The sequence below is a fragment of the Esox lucius genome, chromosome 8 (assembly GCF_011004845.1).
Source record: "Esox lucius isolate fEsoLuc1 chromosome 8, fEsoLuc1.pri, whole genome shotgun sequence".
NCBI classification, from domain to species: domain Eukaryota; kingdom Metazoa; phylum Chordata; class Actinopteri; order Esociformes; family Esocidae; genus Esox; species Esox lucius.
In genome coordinates, this window is record NC_047576.1 from 23684577 (window position 1) to 23704939 (window position 20363).

Consider the following 20363-nt stretch of genomic DNA (forward strand, 5'->3'; position numbering starts at 1 on the left):
ATCATTGGTTATGGCTGATTGATTAGGAGAAGTAGAGGGCAGCGGGTTGCTGGTCAGAATGTATAGATAGGCTGGTCTTTGTGCCACTGTAAAGGAGCCTGAGAGGTGACTTGAGAGGGCAAAGGACACGACCCCCCCGCCCACATACACTTTCACAGAGTGGAGAATGAGCGGACCACATTCCAATGGACCTCCATTTCTCTTGGGGTGGGCCGGGTACCCTGGGAAAGGGGGTGGGGGATGGCCTACAAAGAGAGTAGAAAGGGAATATGTTCTGCTGATGAATAAACTCTTCTGTTTAAGGCCTCCAAGCAGCCTTCAATACAACATGTCTGACTTGCTTCCAAACAGCAGGACTGGCCCACGAGCCACATCAATAATATTGTACTTTACACTATATCAACTTAAATATAAAATATTGGCATTGTTATAATTGGAGCAACATGAACAATTTTCATACGAAATGTAAGACATACTGTCTAGTGTGATAGTGTTTTTACAGAAACATGGCACATTGATGAGACAATTAGAATGGTTTTGGTTTCCCTGACGTATCTACAATCAACCTCCAGAATGAGCTTGAAAGAAGAAACACCTTCTGGTAAATGTGACGAGAAGTGCTTCAGTCTTCTCTACACAGCAGCAAAATGGCTAACCACAACCAACCACTCAGTCTCCTTCATTTAGAAGAAGAGTTGCCTCTCCCTGTGCTGAAGCCCAAGGTGAAAACAATTTGAATGTTTCTTTGTTTTTATGTGGCAAATGATGTCTGTAATTTTGTTTTCCGGGGAGGCAAATCATGTCTTTTATTTAGTGTTCTTGGGAGGGCTTGTTTTTTTAAGAACACTTAACTGCTGTTTCCTTACAAAGCTTTCAGAGAGTAGGCCATAGGCCTCTCAGCAAAACCTATCTGAGGGGAACAGCAGACAAAAACACAGGGCAGAGACATGGGGCAGTGATAGTAAAGTAACCACATGGAAGCCTTCATCAAACTCACTTTCCCGCAGATACTTGTGCAAAAAACACAAAAGTAACATAGTCAAACTGTTAAACTGATCAATATACCCCCATGCCATGTCATTTAAACACATTTTCTATAAGATATTTGGCTAATGAAGATCACTTTCTTACCAAGCTTTTAAATCAACTGTCCAAACAATTTCCCTGTGAAAATTTTAAAATACTGAAGAAGATGTAGGTTGATCGTATCCCTACTCTGGATCATATAGACATGGGTGACTAATTTAGCAACACACACATTATTAATTGAGAAAGAGTCGTCAAAAACAAAATCAAAGTTAGATAACAATTGCAAACACATTTCCATAAATCTAACAGATAGAGATCAGTGTTCTTGGCTGAACCTGATGTGAATACAATACTCAGCTCAAATCCACATGCTTAGTCACAAGATGAGCAAGATCTGCTAGTGAGAGGTAAAAAATGTAAATAAAGATGAGGTAAAAATATATTCCTTGAAAAACAAGACAAGAGAGAGTTCTTTCATATTCTTTCAATGAAGTCACACTCCGCATCTCCGTCTTACTCCTAGCCTACCCATTCACTGGCCTGTCTGGGGGTTTTCATAGAGCTGTGAAACACAATGGAAAACGCCGGATCACCCCAGCTGTCTCCCATTAGGGTGCTGGCTGTGGCTGAATATTATTTACCTTCCCGCTGCTTACTGGAACAGAGAGACACAGACACACTGGAACTAGGAGAAGAGCCCTCCTCTGTGTGTGTGTGTTTTCAGTGAAGCTAGCTGTTGTGAGGAGTTGAGGAGGTGTTTCAAAAACCACATGGCTGGTTCATCTGGTGAGACCTAGCTGGCACATGGAACTCCACTCTCCTACAGTTTCTGCCAGGCCTGACTTACCGATGAAGTGATTAACTTCTATGTATGTGGGCAAGGTTTCTAGATACAAGGCGTTTGTGCACGTCAAGTCTGATTACCAAATGCCCCCCAAGGACATATATGACTCAATTGTCCTTGTCCTTTTTAGCCTGCCGCCTGCACTCAACCCACAAAAAATATTTTGGCCAGCAACCATCTACAGCTTGTTCATAACTAACCTCAATAATTACAAAATTACTTTCTTGAGCTGAGAGAAAACCTGAGTCTCTCTCCTTTATCTCTGAAGGGCAATGTTGTTGAGAGAAAACCTGAGTCTCTCTTCTTTATCTCTGAACGGAAATGTTGTTGAGAGAAAACCTGAGTCTCTCTCCTTTATCTCTGAAGGGCAATGTCGTTGAGAGAAAACCTGAGTCTCTCTTCTTTATCTCTGAACGGAAATGTTGTTGAGAGAAAACCTGAGTCTCTCTCCTTTATCTCTGAAGGGCAATGTCGTTGAGAGAAAACCTGAGTCTCTCTCCTTTATCTCTGAAGGGCAATGTCGTTGAGAGAAAACCTGAGTCTCTCTCCTTTATCTCTGAAGGGCAATGTCGTTAAGAGAAAACCAGAGTCTCTCTCCTTTATCTCTGAAGGGCAATGTCGTTGAGAGAAAACCTGAGTCTCTCTCCTTTATCTCTGAAGGGCAATGTCATTAAGAGAAAACCAGAGTCTCTCTCCTTTATCTCTGAAGGGCGGTGTTGTTGTGAGAAGCACCTTAGTTGTGTAAGTAGAGACGTCCAAGGTAAGCAGGGCTCCTGTTGCTAGGTAAACATCCCTACAACTCTCGTGGACACTAAAATGAATACATCCCAAATGGTATCTTATTCCTTCTTGGGAACAACTCAACCACCAGAACCTCTGGGTGAAAGGTAGTGTACTATATAGTGGATAGGACTGTATTTGGGATTCTGCCATGGTCTCTGTAAAGCTCTGGTTGGCTACTCTGACTGTTATCATGAATCACACTCCAACATCTGGTTAACCGTGCTTGGAGGAACCTCTCGCTCTCTTAAGTGTGTGTGTGTGCGTGTGTGCGTGCCTGTGACGATGTGGACGACCAGCGACTCTGTCTGCCCCTCTCTCTCCTCCCCCATTCCTCCCCCATCCCTCCCTCTCAGATTACAGTGGTTGCACAATCCATTTTGGCAGTCCCTTCTCATGCTGGAGGCCTTAGCGGCAGGCATTGTGGATTCATATGGACAGTGATTTACAGGCTCACCTTTTGTTTAACTAAACTATGAGGAAAACAGCTTCTCTGTTTCCATTCTTGTGTGTGTCTGACGGCCACGCTTAGAGCTGAAAATGAAAGAGAAGACACCAATAATCATATTTGAGGTGTTCATAAATACGTGACATGTAAATTAACATCAAAACCATATCACTATCACTTGACAATCATGGAATTAAGTAATTAGTTACTTTGGCCAGGGTGAGTTAATGGTCACAGGTACCACTATAAAAACGTAACGAGTTCCCCTCCCCACACAGGGTTTTCATGCTATGATACATACACTTCATGGCCATAAATACGTGGACATCCCTTCAATTAAGGGGATTCAACTATTTTAGCCACACCCATTTCCGACAGTTGAATACATTTTTTGTTTTACATTTTATAGCTTGTGTAACTGTAAAGCCTAAGTCAAGTTGTTCTTTGATAATGAATACATATCAATGGTAGATACATGAAAAAGTTCATAGTTAAGGCTTCTAAGTTCCAGTAAAGAGAAATCTTAACCCTACAGCACACAATGACATTATAGAAGACTCTGAGCTTCCAACATTGTGGCAAAAGTTTGGGGGAGGCCCTTTCCTGTTTCAGCATGACAATGCCCCAGTGCACAAAGCGAGATCCATAGAGAAGTGGTTTGTCGAGATCGGTGTGAACTACATGACAGGCCTGCACAGAGCCCTGACCTCAACCCCATCAAACACCCTTGGGATGAACACTGACAGTGAGCCAGGCCTAAACGGACAAAATCAGAACCCGACCTCACTAATGTCTTGTGACTAGATGGAAGCAAATCCCTGCAGTTTTACAACATCTAGTGGAAAGCCCTCCCAGAAGAGTGGAGGCTGTTATAGCAGCAAAGGAGTTCCAACACCATATTAATGCTCATGATTTGGGATAGAGATTTTCAACAAGCTGATGTTCACATTCATTTTGTCATAAAGCATACCTGAAACTTAGGAAAGAATAAGGCAGTAGATCATTTGTATTATATACACCGGGTGGTACAAATCCTGAATGCTATGATACTGTATACCACAAATTACATCACAAAACATTTTATTGCTCAAATTAAAGTGGCAACTAGGCATCTCAGTGTTTTGTGGTACATTTCTATTTTCACACCCTGATCTGTTTCACCAGTCTTTGTGATTGTCTCCACCCCCCGCGAGGTGTCACCCATCCTCCCCATTATCCACGGGTATATATTCCCCATTATCCCCAGGGTATATATTCCCCATTATCCAAAGGGTATATATTCCCCATTATCCCCAGAGTATATATTCCCCATTATCCCCAGGGTATATATTCCCCATGATCCCCATGGTATATATTTCCCATTATCCCCAAGGTACATATTCCCCATTATCCCCAGGGAATATATTCCCCATTATTCTCAGGGTATATATTCCCCATGATCCCCATGGTATATATTCCCCATTATCCTCAGGGTATATATTCCCCATTATCCCCAGGGTTTATATTCCCCATGATCCCCAGGGTATATATTTCCCATTATCCCCAAGGTACATATTCCCCATTATCCCCAGGGAATATATTCCCCATTATCCTCAGGGTATATATTCCCCATGATCCCCATGGTATATATTCCCCATTATCCTCAGGGTTTATATTCCCCATGATCCCCATGGTATATATTCCTGTGTTCTTGGTTTTGCCTTTGCCAGTCTGTTTTGTTTCATCAAGCCTGCCAGCGGTTTTCCCCTCTGCTCCTGATCTCTTCATTGTTCCTGTTCCCTAGCTTCCCGGCTTTGAACTTTCTGCCTGCCCTGACCATGAGCCTGCCTGCCATCCTGTACCCTTGCCCCACCTATTTGGATTACCGACCTCTGCTTGCCCTTGACCTTTCTTTTGCCTGCCCCTGTTCATTTAATAAAACGTGTTACTTTGACGTTGTCTGCATCTGGGTCTTACCTGAAAACGTGTTCCCTAATATACCATGGCTAAGCACTGTGTCCCGGTACTCCGCAATGAGTCGGCCCTAAGAAAAGTTCTTAGTTATGGTACATTGACCATATATTACACCCCCTCTTGACAATACTTACATATGACTTACATATAATTTATAAAATCTCACTCTCAAGCTGCTACGTTCCAAGGGAGTCACAGTGTAAACAGTAATGTATCATGTTGGCCACTTATTAACAAGAAGACCTCTGAAGTGTAGAATTCCTGTGGTTGGTCAACAAATAAAATGATTTAAAGAAGTATGAAGAAGTATGAAGATATGAAGTGAGTGGCAGAAATATGTTTATTCTACCAGGAGCTGAAAGAGTTCCTCTTAAAACACCTCAAAGCCTCAGTATGTGATAGGGTCTAAATTACATTTGCCTACGTAAAATTCCTCTCTTGTTTAGGCTCTCTCGTCCGGCCTATCATCATTCGAAAGTATACATACAGTATCACCAACATAGACCAAATGGCCCAAAAGATGGATCAAATAATCCCATTGAATCTAACCGGGCATTTCTGAGACCCCGCCCCCCATCCACCACGTGTAACTGGTAAGAAGGAGCAGTAAGATATAAACACATGATGGAACGTTTCTGGGAAAAACAGAGGCTCGGCACTCAACACAGGAGTGTGTGATTCTGGGAAACCTCCAGCCATGCGTTATGCCTTCAGTATAACCAGCATCCTGCTAGAGCTGTTTTTGGCAAGTGCTTCAAATTAATATCTGGCATGACTACTGCTGGACTTTTTATTTCACTGCGAAATCTGAGGTTGGCACAACCAGTCCATAATATGTCCTTTAGAGAAGAAAAGAGTTCTGCCAGTGTGAGAAAAGGAGAGGCTGACGCAAGTGAGAAGGGGACACAAAAAGTAAAAACAGACCCAGTGAGGGGTGGGAGGGAGAGACCAAAAGGTAGAGAGGGCAACAGAAAGACAGATGGACATACATGCAGACACGTGAGAAGAGAGGCATCAAGGGTCAAAGTTAACGCTTGAATTCTGGATTGCGTTAGGATGAAAACAGATTAATCACAGACTACCACTAATTTAAAAAATATGTAAGCAAGAGCCCTACTGATAAGTTTACATGGTAGCTGTGACTGTTTACTGAGATACTGCAGACAAGAGGGAGATCAGTCTGCTGGCTGTATTTGATGACGCTACACAAGGACTGAGAGAAGGGGCTGTGAAGGATAACAAAAACAACTATACAAAGTTGACATTCTCCTCTTGCGTATTGTCATTTGATATCTTTGAATCTCAATATCTTTAATAGCGTATTCTCTTCTAGTTTTGTCACCTTCAAGTTGTTTTGGCACACACTTCAGCACTCAAGGCTTTTCACGTCTTTAACATCACCTAATTGTTTAAATGGCAGACACAAAATTATACTATCGTCTTTCAACGGTAACAGGTACAATATTCACACTCAGAAAACTGCACAAATACTACTCCTGTAACAAGGAAACACTAAACCATATGAGAATAAATATGCTCTAGCTTACTGAAGACATGGGCCTTGTCGTCTATCACAGTATGTTAACACTGTTCCTAAAGTGTGTGCATGTGTGTCTGTAAGGTGGAGATGCTTTGCAACATTAGGGCCTCAAGAACACACAGACCGACATTATACAGTGTAAGAAGTATGCAGGAAATGCAACAATGCTGGCAGCCGAGTGGCTGTGGAGGAATTCTGTGGAAAATATCATGAGTGAGCTCATTGTGTCAACGTGGGAGAGATAGGTTTTCTCCATTCAGAGCAGATGCTGAACTACTATTGTTAGCTGTGTGGTCAACATCGTGTCCCCAGAGAAAGTGATAACAGCCCGTAGAGAGAATATTGTAGGCGGTGACCACGCTTAGTGGGGAAAAGATTCCACTTCAGGCACTAACAATGAAACACTTACCGCATTTAGTCACACTAAGATTATAACATTTAAAGGTCTACCCAAAATTTCCAAAATCCTTTGCAAGATCTTTACAACCAGTTGATTGAGAAGGATTTTCAAAGCAAATACATAGGTCCTACAAAGAGTTCAAGATGTTTAATTAGAGTGGGACGCAACAGTGATAGGTGGACAGACACATAATCTACACCAACCCCACAGATTTTATGCAGGTGTCATCTTGTTTGTTTGCATGTTGTTTGTCTCTTCTGCAACAAACCACTTAGAAAACACAGTGAACCTTTTTCCAGTGAATTACCTGGCAGATACATGTGGACATCTTGGAGGCCTTCACTATTGTTTGTTAAATATTTCTGTCTGAGACTGCTTCCAATGCAGTATTTTAGATAACATCAGAATGATGGCAAATCCTGTCTCCTGAGCCCGGTCTCAAACCCTGCCAGAAACCCTGCCTCCTTAACCTCAAATGCTGCCTTGGTTTCAGAGCTCTGACAATCACAATTTGCTCTGGGGAGCCCCTGCCTGCTGGGAGGAACAAGGGAAATTCCCAGAGCGTGGGGCAATTTATGATTGCCTGACAAAACAGGCAGTATTAGGCTGGGCCTGACAAGGCCCGGAGTGCAAAGTGTGTTTCCAGCTCCTTCCAAGTTAATTCCACAGCTTGGCTGTCTTCCCTAGTAGAATACAACTCTAACAAACAACATCCAGCTCTAAACACACACCTTCCATTTCCATCTTCTCCTACAGCTTTGCCAAAAGCCTGCATTCTTATCGTTCTGGGAACACTTGTAATGAAAAAGAAAGCCTGTAATATACCACTCAAATCCATGTTAACCGACAGATAAGCACCCAAACATGACTTACCTGCAAATGCTGAACAGCAGAAGGCCAGGAGCAGCAGACATGGAAGGAGCCTGTCTGCCATCATGGTAGTACAGTAGTACTGGTCAACAGCTTCTCCAAAAGAGGGCAGGACGTGATCACTGGCCAGCCTTCCCTCCCTCCTTGTTGTTCACAACTCTTCCTTCGACACACAGTCAGTTGGTAGGAAGAAACCTCACAGGAGCTCCTTCTGCAAAGTGAATGGGGACAAGTAGAGATTGAGACAGCGAAAGACGGTGCCTGAACATTCAGCACAGCATTTATCTCAACAGATACTCTACTCCTTGCATAGCATGAAAACTAGTGCTCTACGTGGAGATTTATTTGAGAAGCAATTGAGTGGCAATTAAGCGAAGACCATTATGATGTAATTCCAGTGAGACTGATAAGAAGAGATGGGGGGGGTTCATGATTCATGTCAATGGGATAATTAGACATACTGGGGTTTTTAGGGTCCCCCTTTTTGGGACCTAGATCTGCCTCCCACCTACCGTACCCCACCACAGCCCAACTTTGGTCATGCAAAGATATCTGACCGCTGAGGTATGGCTGGGAGGCTGGAGGGTATGAAAACATGAGGTACGTGATTATATGATGGGTGGGCGGTGTTCTATAACGGTGTCTTGGCTAAGCAGCTTAGCACCAGGAGTTAGTGAACCATGCTGCTAATCAGAATGATCACAGCTGAACTGTTCAACTTTACCAGGCTAACTAATCCCACACACTGTTAGCCCCTCCCGAACAGCGCTATGGACCAGAAAATCCTTACAGTCTTAATTAATTTCATTCCAATCGCTTCATCACTCTAACACAATAAGTGTTAATACTGTACAATGAATGAAAACAAAATATAATTGATCATATTGTCCTGATAAAACAGAATGATTCTGATCTCTCTACTATTATTTTGTAATTAAATGATTTACTTTTTTTAGCAGAAAAAAAAACCCTGTTCATTGTTTAAAATCCTACGTTTATATATTTTTTGACGGACTGATAAGAGATCAGTAGTCCTGCCTCAGTATCACTACAACAACATCAGTCAGTGAGCACAGGAACGTTAATAGCTCATTGAGTTGTCAGGATTACTCTATGAAAACAAAGGCTTCTCTGAACAATAGAGCAGTAACGCAGCACAGCCATTCAGATTAGGACCTCAGTGTAGAGCCCTACAAGCCAGAGGTCAGCCCCAGTGGTTTCCTATCTCAGCAGGATCGCACGTTGACGAGGGCCAACAAAGACCACAGCAAAAGTATGGTGCTCTGCTATTCCCTACTCTGCAATTAGAGGTCAGCATTCGATGATATCATGTGTCAACATCTGAAATTAATTCAACTTTGCTTTAGCATAGAACGCTCTTATGCTGAGCTGAGTGGGCTTCGACATAATAAGCATCGCTCATGGCAGCTGGTTCACTGAAGGTTAATAGAAGAACAGAAACAGCAATGTACCATCCGTACTACCATTCGCATCCTCGCCATCTAACCACAGGAATACTCAAAACACCCCATCGGAGAGTATGGGAGAGATACCGGACTGACTGAAGGCTGAGGCGTATTGTTGGTGAGGGGCTGAGGCTGCACGGCATTTCTCCACAGCCCAGAGCAGAGCGGCGCCTGAGGAGAGCTAAGGAGGGCCTTAGGTGCATCGCCGCACTCCACGGTGCAAACAGCTGCTGGAACAAAGAGCCTTTCAGACCTCAACAGCTGCCTGGACTAGGAAGTCCTTTTCGGAGTATCGTGACAAATATTACACTTCTGGTTCGACGAGCCGGGCCAGCGCCCTCTCTTTTTGATTTGTGAGCCCCGTCCCCACTGCCCCCCTCACCTCAAAACTGGAGGTAAACTGTGTCCTTCCCTTTTCCTCTTCAGGCCAAAGACCATATCAAAGGGAAGATAGATGACACAATGTTACCAACATGGCATTGTGTCGAACTGTTTTGTGACACCACAGACTACAAAGAGTGGAAAGTGGCTGTGGCCTGGGGCAAAAGGACAGAAAGGAGAGAAAGTGCTGAGGAAGACAAACAGACTGAAGTGTTTTTCCTTCTTTCTAGATCAGATTGATGGTAGGGACACAGTTGGTTCGGCAGCACGTTCATTACGCCTAATTGTTGCCAGAAGGAGAAAGCACTGGCCCAGCCGATCATGACTCAAGTCAACCGTTCTAAAGGTGAATTGCATGGGTCTGGACTGTGGATTCAGACTGATGCGAGAAACTGACTGATTTGGTGTTGCCGCAACACTAAGGATCACCTCATGTGACTTCTCTTTAAATGCTAGCCGTCCAAGCAGAGCTTCCATTTCACTGCAGGCTGCTCTCTGGAAAACAGATTAGAACTGCTGCAGACCCCAGACCGTAATAAGTAGCTATGAAGTACGCTACACATAACAGGCCATGAAGTACCCTACACTACTGCAGCGTAGGAGGGAGGAACAATCAAATACCACATGGTTTCCCAAACGCAGTCTCTTACTCTGATTCCTGGAGTCTGGGCAGAGTTGTTTACAATAAATTCAACTGAGATGACGAACACTACTATGTCCATATGTAGCAAATATTAGGAAGAGTAAGACCGCTGATCAACAATCAGCCCAAGTAATCTTATCTATGCATCAATACTCCTACTCTGAAAAGCTTAATAACACATGGCCCAGGGTCACTTCTAGGCCTACTGAAAATGGATACTCACACCGTTTGATGAGTTTAAGGCATCTCCAGTAGGAAGATCATTAATCAACAGTACAAAATGGGCTGTTTAAGTAAGTCCCTTTAAAAGAGAAAGGCTGTCTAATGAACAATGGCCACTGCCGGCCGCAAACCTTCCACCAGCGTTCTGTTGACTTGTCCACCTGGAAAAATAGCCATTCAGAATAAGAGCTATATTTCACACCAGGACACTGACAACCTATATAACCTGAAAGGACACTCATCTGGCTTCTGTCATTTTTCACTGATTGAGGTAAGCCAGCTGGTTAGGTATGAACAAAATTCAGTTTCTCAATTGCGTAAGACACCGATGATGCAGAGTAAGTCTGTTTATAACAGACAATGTGCTTGTACAGAAGAGGCCAATCCTTCCTCCCCACATCCCCTCTTTGGAAAGTGCAAAGCCACGTGTCAACGCAAAGACACACTAGGGATGTATGACTTGACCTGCTGTGTGTGTGTGAGTGTGTCTGTCTGTCTGTGTGTGTGTGTGTGTGTGTGTCTGTCTGTCTGTGTGTGTACGCACCCAGGACTGACCAGCTGCAAAGTCTCCCCATCCATGTGTTTGCTATTTACTAAGTCAATGACCCGTAAGTGAGTCAATCCACATGCAAGACACATACAAAGACCCAAACAGAATGTCGTCAGGATGTATGATCTATAAGGCCCGACTGAGTACATATACAGTGGATATAAAAAGTCTACACACACCTGTGAAAATGCCAGATTTTTGTGATGTAAAACAATGAGACAAAGATAAATCATGTCAGAAATGTTTCCACTTTTAATGTGACCTATAATGTGAACAATTCAATAAAAACAAACTGAAATCTTTGAGGGGGGACAATGAAAAATAAACCTGGTTGCATAAGTGTGGATAACTGGGGATGTGGCTGTGTCCAGAATTAACCAATCACATTCAAACTCATGCTAAATAGAAGTCATTACACACCTGCCATCATTTAAAGTGTCTGATTAATCACAAATAAAGTTCAGCTGTTCTAGTAGGATTTTCCAGAAATGTTCTTAGTTGCATCTCAGAGCAAAAGCCATGGTCCGCATAGAGCTCCAAAGCATCAGAGGGATCTCATTGTTGAAAGATATCAGTCAGGAAAAGGGTACAAAAGAATTTCCAAAGCATTAGATATACCATGGAACACAGTGAAGACAGTCATCATCAAGTGGAGAAATATGGCACAACAGAGACATTACCAAAACTGGACATCCCTCCAGAATTGATGAAAAGATGAAAATAAAACTGGTCAGGGAGGCTTCCAAGAGGCCTACAGCAACATTAAAGGAACTGCAGGAATTTCTGGCAATTACTGGCTGTGTGCTACATGTGACAACAATCTCCCGTATTCTTCATATGAATGGGCTATGGGGTAGGGTGGCAAGACGGAAGCCTTTTCTTACAAAGAAGAACATCTAAGCCTGGCTGAAGTTTGCAAAAACAAACATCAAGTCCATCATAGCACATGGGTAAATGTGTTATGGTCTGATGAAACCAAGGTTGAACTTTTGGCTATAGTCCCAAAAGATATGTTTGCCGCAAAAACAACACTGCACATCACCCAAAGAACACCATACCCACAGTGAAGCATGGTGGTGGCTGCATCATGCTTTGGGGCTGTTTTTCTTCAGCAGGAACCAGGGCCTTAGTCAGGGTGGAGGGAATTATGAACAGTTCCAAATACCAGGCAATTTTGCCACAAAATCCTTCAGGCATGCACTACAAAGATGAAGATGAAGAGGAATTTCATTTTTCAGCATGACAACAACCCAAAGCAAACATCCAAATCCACAAAAGCATGGCTTCACCAGAAGATTAACATTTTGGAATGGCCAAGCCAGAGCCGAGACCTGAATCCAATTGAACATCTGTGGGGTGATCTGAAGAGGGCTGTGCACAGGAGATGTCCTCGCAATCTGACAGATTAGGAACACTTTTGCAAAGAAGAGTGGGCAAATATTGCCACGTCAAGATGTGCTATGCTAATAGACTCCTACCCAAAAAGACTGAGTGTTGTAATGAAATTAAAAGGTGCTTCAACAAAGTATTAGTTTAAGGGTGTGCACACTTTTTTTTTCTCAAAAATTTCAGTTGGTTTTTCAATTGAATTGTCACATTAAAGGTGGAAAAGGTTCTGACATGATTTATCTTTGTCTCATTCTTTAACATCACAAGAACCTGGCATTTTAACAGGGGTGTGTAGACTTTTCATATCCACTGTACACAAGCACCAACAAGCCGAGCTCACATATTCCGGGCATATTCCCTGTCCCGGCCATTCACTCTCTATTAGTCACATCAGTAGTGAGACAGAAGGCACGCTCAGGTTTTTGTTGTCAATCATGGTCTCACATCGTGTGTTTTTCATCACCTCACCAAGTCTGTGGAGTCCCCAGAGAATTTAAACATTAATTTTAAAGGAGTTTGTGACTGTTCTCTGGCATTTCTTGTACACCTGCTGTTGGGTCACATTAGTCAAAGGTCTTTCACCATCTTCCAGCTTCTCACCACACAGAAACATAGAAACCCTTATCTCAGCATTCAAACATAACCATCAAACAAAGGCATAAACACAGCTATCAAACAAATAGATATCCAGCTTAAGTATGTATTGTAAAACAATAGTTATAGCTTCACCTAACACACCCAATCTCAGCCTATATGCCCTACAAAGCTGCCCCATAATAATCTTCCACGGAAATCCCTTAAACCAGTCTTTAGAAAGCAATTAAATCAGCTTCCTGACAGAGCTTAATCTGAAATCAAATATTTTTGTCAACTTACCTTTATAACTAATTATTACTTTTTCATATCAGACAAGCCAATATGTGATAGATCTCACACAAGCCTACACATGATAAATCTGACACAAGTTTGTCTGATAGATTTGACATAAGCCTATACCTGATAGATCTGAAAAACAGTTATAGCCACTTATAACAAGTCACAAGCATTGTTATGACACACTGTTATAACACATCTCAAGTTTCTCAAAATCAGCACAGTTCAAAGAACTTTAACTAAAGGTATGAATTGTTGCAGTAAATATTGTGAATTGCAGTTAAACATGTTTGCATCATGCTTTACTTTTACATTACCGATGCCAAACTGGCACACTTTGAACTAGTAGAAGGCGGGAATAAAAAACAAAATAATAGTGAACTGTGACTCTCAGCACAGTAGTGAACCTCAGAATTACACTGGCAATAGTAATCTGTGGCCCTCTGACATTTGAGGTTTTAATCAAAGGTTGCATAAATATTCCAAAGCCAATGTAACCTAATAAACTTTCATATAAGCCTACAATACTATGTTTGGTATTTAATATTTTCAATATACATTATTGAAATCAATATCAATCCGCATATGCATTGGTTTAGTTATGAAGTTAGCCATTAATATTTCAAGATACATGGTGACACATTATTTCAGAAGTGAAAGGTAGCTGGAGGTGGGTTCAAAGACATGCATCTGGCCATGTGTGATTTAAAAGCTGCTTGACAATTCCAATATACTCTGAATGTTCTGTCTACGAATTACTTATTGGACAATTGTTTAGACAGGACGGCTTTGAAACACAAATAGGTAATGAGAGCGAAAAAGTTAATCAGTCTTTATATTCACTAAGTAGTGTGGCTTAGAAGGAAAGTGTGCACAGTAGCGGTTTATCAAATAAACAAACCAAACAAAAAACAAGTAACATTTTGATTTGTAAATGTGACGGTGTAGGCTATAAGTTCGTTGTGTAATTCTAGAACTGTTTACACAAGAACGTCGGAGGCATTGTGCATCCTTGCAGAGGGGCTGCGAGGCGCGTACCAAACAAATCTTTCCTACAGAAAGTAGTACAGAAACCATGCAGACATTTATTATTTAAAATATTTTCATAAAGCACAATGTATGCCTATGAATTTTGTAAACAGCTACTATAACATATTTGGAAACGTTGAAGATTAACTCTGACGTACCATGCAGAATCTCCAGAAATGTCAATGTAAACTTTGTTGGAAGTTGAAGCTCGACTTGCAGCTGTTCGTAAAGGATGCAAATTTTATTATTTATTTTCCTTTGAAAACTTCAAAACATCACCAGCTCCTTGGAAAACAACTTCAGGTGTTGGTAACGGAATATAAGTTAACGAGTCTACTACTATCGCTTAGAAGTTTGAAATACTCTGTTTTCAATAGCAGGTAGTTCATTTTGGGGGTGGGTCTTGTGGTAGGAGGAGGCTGCAAGCATGTACTCTTCGTTCACGTGCAAGTCGGAACTAAGAAACTTGGACATTTCCGACTTAATAATTGGTTTAACGCAAGCGTTGATTAAGTACGAACACGGTCAAAATGCGCTAATATCCTCCGATAAGATTTCTGATTTCATAGATCCGACTACTTCATGAACATGGCATACCGGTCAACGGATCGATGTTTTTCATTGCAGAAGAGCAAGCAACAGTCTTTGCAGTGAAGGTATAATTACAGAGTCAATGGATTGCACATTTGACATTTACAACAAAACACAATATATTCGACATTATTTTACTAAATAATAATTTTAATAACTTTTAATAAAATGTTTTGTATTTTCCATGAGTTCTATTAGGCTATCCAACGTGGCGGTTGTTTTTATTTATTAAACCGCCAGACACTGTCTACAATGCTTACAATCATGTCTTGGAACAATATTGTTGATTTTGAACCATGTTCCCATGTCCCAGGCCTCTGTAGCATAAAAACACACAAAGCATTTGCCAAAGGTGTTAATTCAGAGAAATATGTGTGTTTATTGAAAAATAAATCATTTTGCAATAATTACGTCAATTTCATTTAGGGGAATTTAATAAGGAAAAACAATATTTTATACATTCGAAATTTCCATGTTGGCTTTAAGCCTATACATGCACTAAAGAAAGGATCTCAATTTCAAACCATAATAATCATAATAACTGAAATGGGATATTGTGTAGATTCCCATATTTCTAAATAATGAGGATGTTCACCTACCATAAGAACCAATTAAATGAAATGCAACATGGTCAGTCATGGTTAAGTTCTTAGAATTGACTACTACAACAATATTCACATTAGCATGGTCACTCACATGCATGATATATTAACTCTATCTCACCAGGTATAGAGGGATGATACAATATGTTGGTTCTGATTTGGTATTAGAGTTGTTAAGCAAATTTAAAGTATGTTATTAACTCTGTCAGTGGCTGGTCATTTACATCACTGATGGTTAACCTCCTTAAGATAGATATTTTTATGTAGAAAAACACTCAAATATTTTCTGTACAAGCCATAAGGGACAGTATTAATTCTGATAAAACAGAGCTTTATATATTTAGATTTTTTAAAGGTGCCAAAATGCTGATGAAATCCCTAACACATAATATAGTGCCAGAAAAAATGTACGTTTGGTAAAGTGATACAAAACCAAACACAAATAAGTTTAGAGATTTGTTTTACGTAATTGAAATGTCAATTTAGAATTAAACAATCAAGGCTTTTAAACAGTTAATGGACAACAAATGTGAAAATGAGATGCCTTTTATGGTGTATGAGATGCCTAATATTATGTTGTAATAGCTAATACATTGATCTATCAAAAACATATGTGAAATAGGAACTAAAATGTGTGAAATCAAATAAAGGGTTGTTCCACATTATCATTAATCCCTGAAATACCCTTATGAAACTTATATAATTAACCAGGTGGTTCAAATATTGAATGTTGATTGGCTGAAAGGTGTTGTATCATATGAGACTTTATACCACGGTATGACATCACATCACTTTTTACATAAATTGGAGGAGCACAACTGACATTAACCCAGGCCCAAACAAAGCTCTGTATGAGAAGGTCACAATGTTGGCGATGAGGAAGCTTTCATTGGTTGTTATAACCTGGGCTATCCTTTTTTGTTTGTGAAGGCATGGCTCTTAGTTAAGGACACGACCAGCTTTGGCACCAGAATTTAAAATATTTTGTTCCATGTACTCCCCCTCTTTAGGGAGCCATAATCTAGTGTGTGAGTGTTAGAGTGTTTGTGTGTGTGCACGTGTCCCTGCGTGTGTGAGAGAGAAAGGAAGGATATTTATATTATTACCCATATATATGTACCTAGCTCGTCAAATCATCTCAGCTCGTATCTGTGAACAAACAGACCTGTTTTGCTTTGCTGTGATACCATATCTCCACAGAGATGGGGACGCTGTACAGCAGGCTACAACACAGATGTCAGAGAGCTGATTTGCCACTAATGAGCCGGAATTTGTGACAAGAGGGGAGGAAACTTTGTTTTGGAATACCTTGATGCCTCCACAGCAACACTGGTGTGCCGCTTCTGAGATTTGACAAGCTAGCGCTCAAAGGGCTTAAATCATTTTACATCTCATACATATGTATGATGACAGTGAAAGGCCTGCATGTGTTGTTGTATGTTTGTTTACATTCAGTGTTTGGGCTGGTATGCCATCATCCTAGACAGGGAGAAAAGAGTACACAGCAAAATTAATAATAGCATGATATCTAGTTTCATTCAAGTAAAAGTAGACAGGTCAGTGAAAAGGAAAAATAAATTAACATTGGGTAAAAAAAGGGAGAGGAGTGGGGCTGCAGTTTGTATAACAAATTCTCTTTACATTTTAATATAAACCTGAAAAGTTAGGAAAGAAAAACAACATTTGGTTTGGACTTTTACAAAATAATTGCAGAGGGCAAGGTCACAACTTCAAAAAACATTCTCTTTTATCTTGAGTCAATCAAGAGATGTGCCTTGGTCAACTTTGGCTTTGCTCTGTTAACTAGTTGTTGTTCACCAAACCCAGTTCTTCACTGGAATCATTTCTCACAAGACCAATGATCTCTTGCATATCAGCAATGATCTCTGTCTCACAAAGAGTGAGTATGCTTTTTTCTGTGGCATGTGAACATAAAAAGGCATAAAATAAACTAAGACTAGCCAACAAAATTGCACAGAATGGTCATCTTTTTGTGCAGTTTTGGTCATCAGAGAAATAAAATCCCAAAATAATGATCATGACAATCATTGATGGTTCTAAGATTTGAATACAGTAAGACCCTATTATGTCAGTTTTCCAGTATTTTTTTGCAACACACAATGTAATACTGCCCTCTGGTGGCTAATTGCAAACAACACTCCTCTAAATTCCTTTGATTCAGACCAATACCTTTTTCTTCCTCATAATCCTTTAATTTTCAGCAGTCCCCTACTAACACTGAGTTGTGTTTATGTCTGTGAAATTAATAAATGTTGTGTATTTTGTGTTTTATCATGGCACTACACAACAGCCATGCTATGCATCCACATAAAATCATGGTGTTAGTATAGCTCCAGACATAGATCTTTAGATGGATGAAGTGCCTATTTATTGCAGAGTAAATGTAATAAGATACATTCCATAAGCGTTCTAGTGATAGGGTATATAGAGGGTATTACCAGTTCATTTATACTGCCTCTTAAAGGCCTGTGTACACGGTCACCATTTGTGCATGTATTGTGTAAATTTGATTCTTTTCAGAGGGTGTTGTGTTTTGACAAAGGGGATTTCAGTAAATTGTGTTCACCATATATTTTCTTGATAAGGCAACTACATTGCCTGTAATCAGATGTTCCTGGTTCCCAAAATCTTTTGGTCACTGCACTACCAACTGAATTTTTACCCCAGAAGTACTTCCGTCGTGGGCATTTTATCATTAAGCCTAGGTTTTCATGAACTTTCTCAGGTGCTGTCTGAGGATAGACCCCTTGTACCCCCGGTTGGGAAACAGTGGTTTAGGGGTTGGTGTGGTCAGGAAAATGCATCCCTGGAGGAACACTTTCTGCTCGCCAAAACATTCACCATAGGCTGTTTGTTCTGCTACCACCTAGCATACAGAGGTAGTTCATGAGCATCATAACTAGAGAGACTGAAAAAAGTTTCCACTCACAGGCCATAAGATTGTTCAACTAACTACCTATCTGCTCTGCACTCACATTGACACCTTTGTGCCATACTCCAAACAAAACACACACTCCAGCTAATTGACACACACTCATAATGCACCCACTCAATCACACCCACTCTCCATGGACAGAGTCTCTCTTATTCACAGTGACGGATGACATCCGCATCTTTTTAACTCAGCCTATTGAGCCCAATGTTCCCTCACACACAGAACTCATGTAGGTATTCATTTTGTTTTCCACAACTGTCTCTAGATGTAATCCTACAATGATGGATGTCCAGTCACCCAACAACCTACCCTCTTAAACCAATCCCCTCCTACCTCCCTACCCTCATCATAAGCTGCATTGCCCTCTGACCTCAACATGGCCATAGTCGCTCCCCTCCTCATGAAACCCAGACCTAAAATGATTTTGTCTTGTACAAGGGAATGACTCTAATGTCACGATTTGTGCATTGTAATGACATGTTCTGGTCTAAAATAAATAATGAATAATTTAATAAACAGCCACTCGTGAAAATATTTCAGTTCAGAATAAAATTATTCTGTGATCACCGGACACAGAAGCTTTGACATCAGTATGTGTGTGATTATTCGTTAATCAATGATTTTCTCTACCATAATATCACTATTAATTAATGGATACAATTCCCATAAAGCAGTAATGTCACAATTCATCACATAGTTAGAAACCAGCAATTTACAAGCATCTAAAATTCTACAGAGTTGTAGCACAAAATGTGCAGGAGATTCTTTAGAACGAGTGATCCAGAAGTCTAATATATTAGAAGCATTAATGCACATACCCCAGGAGTTCAGTTAACAGAAGCTTCTTATACATGACTATTTATCAAATCCACCACCAGGTCCCCCCAAACTCCCCATTGCATTAAAAATAGAATCACATCCCCTTGGCCGCTAAAATTAAAACAAAGAACTGTCTTACAGACATTTACATCAATATAATTAACACAGAATATTGGATATAAAGTAGAATTTCATGAAAAATATAGTGGAGAACTCATTAATTTATGGGACATAAAATGTCAGAACAACAATCTAATTAACCCAACATTTTACCCAACGTGATATCTGCTCTACCAAGGAAAAGCAGATGGTCCGATTGTGTTTGTAAACATAATGCACATCATTGCACTGGTTCGAGGCACCAGATGCCTCTTCACACTTACATTCTTCCTCTCTGTGACCTCTCATTCATAACACTATGATGACACTTGCTTTGACCCTTGACAACACCCTCTTGTTTGCTGAAAAACACCATGTCTGTCACTTACTCCTGCAGGTATATGCTCAAAAGCATGCTCAGAGTACCACATTACCTCACCCAGTAAGCAGCGTAGGTACTGATCCAGTCACATCTGGACGGCTAACAAACATACTGTTGATAGAGGTCCATGCCTGTGCCATAGAACCCCTTCAACATATCCAAAAAGCTGCAGCCCGACTAGTCTTTTACAGTGGGGAACAGTAGAGAACTGTCAGGGCATATAAAGCAGTCTTCTAAAATCTATTGTGTTTCAGGTATAGAATTACACTTGTTACAGTTGTTATCACTATTTGCAAATCTGGAATTGTTTGCATTGGTTAGGTATATGTTTGTAGGTGTACTTTGGATACCAAAAGCAAAAGCCAGAAGCCAAATTATATAAATCTTTGATCATAGCATTCCAATAGAATTTTCCTTTTTATTTAATATTTCACTATCAGTACATGATTGATCCTTTTTATATTTAAGCTTCCAATAATTTTTTTTTTGCTCAGGTC

General features: G+C 40.7%; 1 protein-coding gene across 1 annotated transcript in view; it reads right to left on the reverse strand.

Annotated features, from left to right (window-relative positions):
• Positions 1-14772, reverse strand: part of tgfbr3 (transforming growth factor, beta receptor III) — a 94064-nt gene extending 79292 nt beyond the window's left edge. The window contains exons 1-2 of the mRNA XM_010872096.3: positions 14576-14772; positions 7868-8075 (exon numbers count right to left, since the gene is read on the reverse strand). Coding sequence (XP_010870398.1) covers positions 7868-7931 — 64 coding nt within the window. The 5' untranslated portion in view covers positions 7932-8075; positions 14576-14772. The remainder of the gene's footprint in view (positions 1-7867; positions 8076-14575) is intronic.
• Positions 14773-20363: the final 5591 nt, after the last annotated feature.